Source organism: Pinus tabuliformis, chromosome Q (genome assembly GCF_031772625.1).
Source record: "Pinus tabuliformis cultivar Carrire ecotype Pingquan chromosome Q, CPIR1, whole genome shotgun sequence".
Taxonomy (NCBI): domain Eukaryota; kingdom Viridiplantae; phylum Streptophyta; class Pinopsida; order Pinales; family Pinaceae; genus Pinus; species Pinus tabuliformis.
The window spans coordinates 557274769-557283787 of NC_142296.1; the positions used below are offsets into that span (position 1 = coordinate 557274769).

At 36.3% G+C, this 9019-nt stretch overlaps 1 protein-coding gene across 1 annotated transcript; it reads left to right on the plus strand.

The window, feature by feature from the left end:
* The first annotated feature begins 215 nt into the window (after positions 1–215).
* LOC149220652 (proline-rich receptor-like protein kinase PERK9) lies at positions 216–5202 on the plus strand. The gene is made up of 4 exons (XM_089384846.1): positions 216–1002; positions 1095–1427; positions 1891–2757; positions 4152–5202. Exons 1-4 carry the CDS (start codon positions 555–557, stop codon positions 4667–4669), a joined length of 2166 nt encoding a protein of 721 aa, XP_089240972.1. The 5' UTR covers positions 216–554; the 3' UTR covers positions 4670–5202.
* The last annotated feature ends 3817 nt before the right edge of the window (positions 5203–9019 follow it).

The window sequence follows — 9019 nt, forward strand, 5'->3', positions numbered from 1 at the left end:
GAGTGTGAACAAAATAATCGACCATTGAGAGATTAGTTCAGTCCAAGTGCTGTGTGATCTGTTGACTGCCAAAAATGTCAATGAATGCACCAATCCAATAAAGTCCTTAGGTGTCAGCAGTCACATGCAGAGCTGGTGAGCATAACCCAGCCCAATAGGATGCAAATTCAACTTTCTGTCACAGCGTCATATCAAAGGCACTAGACAGGCATTTAGAGAGGTCAGTCACACACGAACTATCATTTTCTCGTGGGAAAAATTATTAAGAATATATTATAATAAAGCGCAGAGACGCAGGCTCTGCGACGAGAATGTCCAGAGCATAGTGATAGGAGGGTGAAATGGGAGCGAATGTTTGGGATATCCAGGGCTATACACAGAGGGTTTAGCTGCTTTGTTTCTTCTCTGAAAGCAGTATTTGTAAGGGCCTCTAGCCCAAACAAAATACTCTTATCTCTTATTGTCTCATTGTCATGTCAGGGCTCTGGTTCTGGGGCTCTTTCTTTAACATGGCTATTATAGCTTGAAACTTGAAGGTGGTGTCTGATAGCAGAATGGGGAAGGTAAGGGCAAGGACGATCATTATGAAGGTTTTTTTTTGGGTGACACTGTGTGTGGCTTTGGTGGGAAGAACGGTGGAATCAAGCGTGGAAATTGAAGCTCTTATGGAAATAAAAGCAGCACTGGATCCCAAGGGAGTAATTTTACATTCATGGGTTGCAGAGAGCGATCCTTGCAGAGGTGGATTCGAAGGAGTTGCTTGCAATGAGAATGGTAAGGTGGCGAACGTTTCTTTGCAGAGCAAATATTTGTCTGGATTTCTGAGTCCATCATTTGCAAAGCTCAGGTGTCTCAATGGACTCTATTTGCATTACAACAATTTGAAAGGAGATATTCCCAAGGAGATTTCGAATCTTACCGACCTGGTTGATCTTTATCTTAATGTCAATGCGCTCTCGGGATCCATTCCTCCAGAGCTTGCTTCCATGTCCAGCCTGCAAGGTTAGCAATTGTTTTCATTTCCTTTTGGATGGAGATGGTTTTTGTTTGTTACATGGAGGAATTCGCTGTATGAACCTTATTATTTGTTGCAGTGTTACAGCTTTGTTGCAATTGGCTATCTGGTTCGATACCGAGCAAGTTGGGGTCTCTGAAGAAACTTAGCTTTCTTGCACTGCAACACAACCAATTAACGGGAGCCATCCCATCTTCGCTGGGGAACATTGTTTCTCTCAATAGACTCGACCTCAGCTTCAATAATCTCACAGGAGCCATCCCATCTTCGCTGGGGAACATTGTTAATCTCAATAGACTCGACCTCAGCTTCAATAATCTCACAGGAGCCATCCCTAAAACTCTGGCAAGTCTTCAACAACTTACAGATTTGAATTTGAAAAGCAATAGACTTTCTGGCCGGGTTCCTCAAGGTAATTTTGCTGACATTTTTGTTCTATCTGTTGAAATTTACACCGATAATTCATTTGTTGCACTTTAGTCCCCCAAAAAGTTTTTAATGGTTATGGTAAATACCCATCTGGGTAGGGCCTGCCTACACTTTAGGGCATGCAGAGACCAACTGGATTGATTTTATCATTCATCCTCTCCCCTCCTTGGAAGCTCATAGTAATTGCTAAGCCCTGAGATTGAATAAAATCAACAAATCAAAATCATAGATCCACATGCTTTTTGCCAATGCATTCCTAGAAAAAAAAATGCTTGTATTACATTTTGATATGGCCACAAATAGCGCTATATCTGAACCACATGGCTACAAATTCCAATAATATATGATTTAATTTAGTACAAAAATGTTTGGTATTGTTCCATTTTTTACTGTGGTGATTAAACAGAATGCTTGTGGGTTCACCTTATTTCTGAAATTTCCTACAGGCTTGAAGGATTTACTGCAAGGATTTCAGTATGATAACAATTCAAAACTCTGTGGGGATCGTTTTCCAAAACTCCCTGAGTGTACTTCATCAGTTCCATCATCACCGCCGAAGCCTTTGGGTACATCAACACTAAACATTACTTCCAATCCAGTTGTTTCTGTGCCTAAAATTCCAGTGTCTGCAAATGTGCCTGCAAGCTGTAAAAGATGCTCGTTGTCTTCTTCCAATAGGTCTAAAATAAAAACAGTATCAGTAATTATAGCTGTACTGTTTACTGCGACCATCTCAATAGCTTCCCTATTGTTTGTCTGGTACCGAAAAGGAAAACAAAAGGTCGGCAGTGCATTTGAGGCCTCTGATGCTAGGCTTAGCCCTGATTTGTTCTGCAATTACAGTGAAGATCAAAGCAGAAAATGTCCGTCGCCTCTGATACTTCTAGAGTATTCCAGTGACTGGGATCCATTGGCAGATAGAGGAACAGGGAGTGGCTTCAGATTCAACCTTGAAGAAATTGAGTCCACAACGAATTATTTCTCAGACAAAAGTTTACTGGGAAGAAATGGGTTTGCTAGTGTCTACAAAGGATTTTTGAGAGATGGAAGCTCCGCTGCCGTTAAATGTTTCAGTAAAACCAGCTGTAAGACAAAAGAAATTGAATTCCAGGAAGGCTTGAACATTTTAATGCAGATCCAACATGAAAATTTGGTGAAATTTCGGGGATTTTGTATCTCCAACGCCAGAGCAGAATGCTTTCTGGTGTATGAACTTGTCCCCAACGGAACGCTCTTGCATCATTTGGAAGGAGAGGCTGGGAGAAATCTGGAGTGGTCCACAAGAGTAAGGATTGCGTATGGTGTGGCCAAAGGTAATGTTATTCTTCGTTTTCTTCAAATATTCTTCTTAAAGAAGGTTCAGGAAGCCTTGGTTTTGAAGTTAGTTCTTGTAAGATCAAACACTAAAAAAATTTAAATCGTGCTTTGAGAACATTTCTGTTAATAATATTGAATATTTTGCTCATCTAAAATATATTTTCACTTAAATTTGAAAGAAACTGAAAAGAGGTAAAAATTTACAGCGCTGTTATTAGGGCTAGACCACAATAGAACTAAATTTTCACTTAAACCTTGAGAAACTGAACAGATGTGAAAAATTACAGCACTGTTATCAGGGCTAGGCCGAATAGAACTGAGATTGATGGACAAACTTTACAAACAACAGCAGAAACATGCAAATTTTACTATGTTTGTTCAGTGTAAATTTAGTACCTCTCACCGAAGATAATTGCTCTGTCCATACTGCAGTTCAGGACAGAATTTAATACATCACTAAAATAGTAGTTCAAAATTTTCAAATTCAAATGTTGTTTTGTGATTTCATTTTCACCATGACCAGTTGTCAAGATGACTAATTTTAGAATCATTCCCATATTTGCCATTTCATTTGGTTCAAATTTCTTTAAACATGTTTGATTGATATGTACAAAACCATCAACCACTCCAAGTAATGACAGTGATATAGCTACTGGTTTAGTTTCTAGGCTACCATTGAACAATTTCCCTTACGCATGCTAATGACCGACAAGATTGGAATTGCTTTTAATTTCCAGCTGATAGTAACCATTAGGGAGCTTATACGTTCAATTGATCTCAACCATTTCGAAAACATATACAAGGTTCTTCAGGTTTTCTAGTTCTTTCTTCGATTTGATTTTGTTCAAGCATGTTATCTAAATTGAAAAAAGAAAAAAGCATTAACCTGACCTCTGAAGCGTGTTATCTACATTTACAGTCTCAATTTCAAGCAATTTCCGGAGATTTAATGCCCTGTGTCGAACAAATACTTTAATACTATTGTTGTGTTGGAGGATCAAGAACATGATTCTTAGGTTAATTTCTTTAACAGTAGGATTTCTAAAAATAGTAAAGAATATTTTGAATTTTGATATTTTGCTCAGGATTTTTTGAGAACTTACTTTTAAATTGTTGTTTTCAAGGATTTTGGATATTTGGGAGAGGTTTTTTTAGAATATTTTGAATTTTAAAATTTTGGTCAGAATTTTTTTGCCCGCTTCGGAAAACTTCCTCTCGAATTGTTTTTCGTAAGGATTATGAATATTTGATTGCCGTTTTTCTCTTTTCCCTTGTCTTTTCAAATTCGTTATCCGGAGGGATGAATTTTGTAAGTATATCTGCAAATAGATCTCTAGTTTTGTAGCTTGGTTTTTTGAAATTGTCGCTGATTTTCTTGGATACTTTACAGGAATTGAATACCTGCATCACAGGCTTGCAGAACCGATCGTGCATCAAAACATTTCAGCTGCAAATATCCTTCTGGACCAGGACTTTAGCCCTCATCTATCAGACTGCGCCTTGCAGAGGCTGTTCGCGGACGACATAGTATTTTCAATCCTTAAAACCTCAGCTGCCATGGGATACTTGGCGCCAGAGTACGCAACAGTAGGACGCCTCACATTGCAAAGTGATATTTACGCTTTTGGGAAAATACTCTTACAGCTTCTCACGGGGGTGATCAAGGACATGAGTCGCGACAATTCTTCGACTTCATCGGTTCATTGCTCCCTCAAAACCTTGGTGGAGTGCGGTAAAGTTGAAGAGTTCATGGATCCAAGGCTTGACGGAAAATACTCGGTTGCAGAGGCCACAAATCTGGCCGAAATTGCATTGGCTTGCACCAGGGAGATCGCTAGCGAGAGGCCGCCCATGGATGCAGTCGTCCAAAGGTTTGAGACAGGAATTAATCAAGAAACAGAAACGTAATGTTCAATATGCAGATCCCAGCATTGCTTCCTGCATTTCCGTTCTATTCACTCTCTTTCCAATTGATCTCCACCGCAGTTCTCCTGCAAGGATCCCCCGCAGCTCTCCTGTGACCACAAATGTTCATCCAGAGCAGTGATTTTAATGCATTTCAGAGCTTCACACTGCATTTCAGCCAGAAATTTCCACCGCAGTGCTCTTGTGGCAGCAAGTTTTCATCAAGAACAAATCTACATTTCAAGCTTATAAAGCGGTTCTGCATTTTCACAAACAACGGAGGCTTTGACATCAATATTTGCTGTTGGAGTTTCGTATATATCCATGGAACTTCCGTCAAAATAAGTCTTCAACGATTCGACCCAGTGACCTCAAACTCGGGATGTACTAGATTCAAATTCCAACCGTTATGGAGATGCAGGAGGGATACTTGTTTTGTATATATTCACTTGATTTGAAGAATGCAACAACCATGTTACATAGTGAGAGTTTATTTACCCATCAAATTATATATCTAAATGATATATTCTTTTTTATATATTAAATTTATCAGTATTAATGTATTATACATAAATTATATATGAGTATGGATTAATTTAGGATAATCATCAATACATTTTATATTACTAAAATTTATATAATAAGATTTTTAATTTGTAAATAAGTTTTGTTATAATGTTATTTGCCAATACCATGTTTTCCTAATATTATATGTCCAAAAAAACTATAACTTATTTCATATAATTTTTTTAATTAATTAGTTTAATTTAAAGGGTGGAAATTTGAGATAAATTTTAAGTTTTGATTTGTGACTACTATTAAAATATTCGAAAATATTTAGTGAAGATTAAATTCCTACCATCCACCTAACATTTATTAATAATTAAATTGAAATTCTAGAAATTTTATTCTAAAACAAACATTGCCTATAATCATAATAAATTATACTCTTTAAATAATACATGTAAACACATTTAATTATACATATAACCTAACATAATTAATTTTTAATACATAATTCATATATTAGTATGAATAAATGATATTGCTATATTCAACTTTAAATTTAATCCATACATTTACATATATAAACACTACCCTTTTAAGTGATATATAACTTAAACACTTGAGGCACATCTAACCTATGCATCAAATTTACATAATTATGCCCATATACCTAATTCATGTACAAACCATCTATATAATTGATACTCCAACATAAGCAACACCCTTAACCTATACACCTAACCATACATTTGACTTACAATATAAAATATATGAGTTGTCTTTAGTGATACTTTTTGGAAGCTTTTCGGGTGGGGTTTTCTGGTCTAATTTTTCTAAAATCTGGCAGGAATTTATTGAAATCACAAACTTGATGGGTAACCTCTGCACAATCGAAGTGCCCTAGGGATTTTCAGGGTGTCAAATCCATATATACAGTCAAAAAACTAGTTTAAATAACACAAATTAAGATTTCACCTCAAATTTTTCCGTCGGATTCCAGCACCGGAAAGTTCAAAAAGTCACACTAAAGACAACTCCTAAAATATACACCAACATTGGGCCGCTTATTGTGCAATAAATTGACTTGTAACATCTCATTGCTACAGCTAGAAGGAAAGCAAGGTGCATATGATGATTAGTCAACAAATTTATGAGTTAACACTTTTGATCCAAGTTCATTACTACAAATGGAGTTGACACATTCAACCCTTCAACATAGTGAACATAGTTAATTGTCAATAAAGCCTTCTTAATCAATATAAGTGCTCTAATAATTATTGCTCTCATAATTATTAGTCAACCAATTTTTCTTAATCAACATAATCTCTCTAAGTGAATTTCACTAATCAACATAATCAATTCCTTTATAGTCAACAAAACCATATTAATCAACATAATCTCTCTAAGTGAATTTCAATAATCAACATAATCAATTCCTTTATAGTCAACAAAACCATCTTAATCAACACAATCTCTCTAAGTGAATTTCAATAATCACCAACCTAGATCCATCTTAATCCCGAATCTATCAAGTGTCGAGAGGGATCAAATCTCTTGAAATGAAAACCCCTTTTTTTATTGCAAAATTTGAGAAAAGATTTCCACCTGAAGAGATTTGATCCCTCTTAGAGCTTGATAGATCTAGGGTTAAGATGGATCTAGGTTGGCTATATAATACTATATGATATCTATATGTATCTATATGTCTCCTTCTTATTCCCTTTCTCTATCTCACCCCCCAAACATATACATTCTCTCTCCATATCTATCTATCTCTCTCTCTCTCTCTCTCTCTCTCTCTCCCCCTCTTCCGCTTCTCTCCTTCTCTCTCTTCCCCTTCTTTCACTCCCTCTCTCTTTCTCTCCCTCTTCCCTCCCACTCTTTTCTCTCTCCAACTCTCCCTTGTCACTCCCTCTCTCTCTCCACCTTTCTCGCTATATGTCTTTCTTCTGCCTTCCCTCTCTCTCTTGAGTCCTCTCTCTCTTCCTTCTTCTCTCTCTTCCTTTCTCTCCCACCTCCCTTTGTTTCTCCTCCCCCCCCTCTCTCTATTCCCTCCAACTCTATCACTATCTCCCTCCCTCTCTTCTTCTCTCTCTCCCATCCATCTATGTGTCTTTGTCTCTCTCTCTTCCCCTTCTCTCCCTATCTCTCTCCACTCTTTTTCTCTCTCTTCCCTCCTCTCCTCTCTCCCTCACTCTCTCTCCATCTCTCCCTTGTCACTCCCTCTCTCACTCCAACTCTATCTCTCTATGTCTTTGTTCTTTCCTCCCTCTCCCCCCCCTCCAAATCCATCTCTCTCCCCTCCTTTGTCTCTTCCTTCCTCTCTCTCCCTCTCTCCTCCCATCACACACACACTCTCTTTCTCTCTCTCTCTACAACCTCTAGCTATGTCACTATCTCCCTCCCCCTCTATCTCCACCCCCTCTCTTAAATTTGATCTCGTTGTATCGTGTTTAAGAAAGTGTCTAAAAAAAAAACTCAATTGGCTCTAAAATATTAAACCTATATTTTGGATCAATCAAGTCAACTAAAACACAATAATGAAAAACTTAAAAGAGCCATGCATTTTCTCTCCTCTATTATTGTTAGTAACTTTGTTTGCTCTCATCGCTTGGATCTTTAGTTTAGATGGATCTATGTTGGTTCTTAATAATATTATTTATATTATATAAATTTCACATCTTTATCTATAGTATTCTCATTTTAATTTTATCAGAACCTTGATTTAATTTTTATGAGAATATTTTTAGTACTTGTGAGGATAGCGAGTTTAGATATATTTCAAAAGTAATTATAACATTTTTCCTTTTAGATTTAATTAAAAAAAATGTATAAAATAAAATTAGAATAAAATATTTTGATTGTGAAATAAGTTCTGGTTTTTGGGCATGTGGTATTGATTAACTATGATTGGCCCATGGTATTTTACAAGTTAATAATATCCATGGTAAATTGGGAGTGAATATCCATGGTCAAGAATCTTGTCATATTGTTATAAAATATTTAGATTGTGAAATAAGTTATGATTTTTGAGCATGTGGTATTGATAAGTGTGTTATTGGCCCATGGTAGTGCAACAAAGTCTATTCACAAATTCATAATATAAATGACAAAGTGGGGGTGAATATCCATGGTTAAGAATCTTGCGATATTGTTATAAAATATTTTGACTATGAAATAAGTTATGATTTTTGGACATGTGGTGTTGATAAGCCATGGTATTGTAACAAAGCATATTTACAAGTTAATAATATTCACGATAAAGAGGGGGTGAATATCCATGATTAAGAATCTTGTCATATTGTTATACAATATTTTCACTGTGAAATAAGTTATGCTTTTTGGGCATGTGGTGTTGATAAGCCATGGTATTTATAACAAAACATATTTACAAGTTAATATTATTCATGATAAAGATGGGGTGAATATCCATGGTTAAGAATCTTGTCATATTGTTATAAAATATTTTGATTGTGAAATAAGTTATGTTTCTTGGACATGTGGAATTGATAATCCATGGGATTGTCCCACTGTATTGTAACAAAGCCTATTTGCAAGTTAATAACATCCACAATAAAGTGGGGGTGAATATGCATGGTTAAGAATCTTGTCATATTGATATGAAATATTTTGATTGTGAAATAAGGTAGGATTTTTGGGCTTGTACTATTGATAATCCATGGTATTAGCCAATGATATTTTTTTTTAGTCGGTCAAAAAACAAGCTTTATATTGTCATAGCAGAAAAGTCAACAAAATGCAACACCACAACACCACCTAAATACATCACCACTGCAACAAGGTACAATGTCACAGGCTTAAGAGCTAGCACGAGCCTTGCTCTGG

Excerpts from the sequence above, each read along its gene's own strand:
- LOC149220652 (XM_089384846.1), top strand. The coding sequence starts at position 555 with ATGGGGAAGGTAAGGGCAAGGACGATCATTATGAAGGTTTTTTTTTGG. Across the intron at positions 1,003-1,094 it reads TTCCATGTCCAGCCTGCAAG|TGTTACAGCTTTGTTGCAAT; the intron begins GTTAGCAATTGT and ends TATTTGTTGCAG. Across the intron at positions 2,758-4,151 it reads TGCGTATGGTGTGGCCAAAG|GAATTGAATACCTGCATCAC; the intron begins GTAATGTTATTC and ends GATACTTTACAG.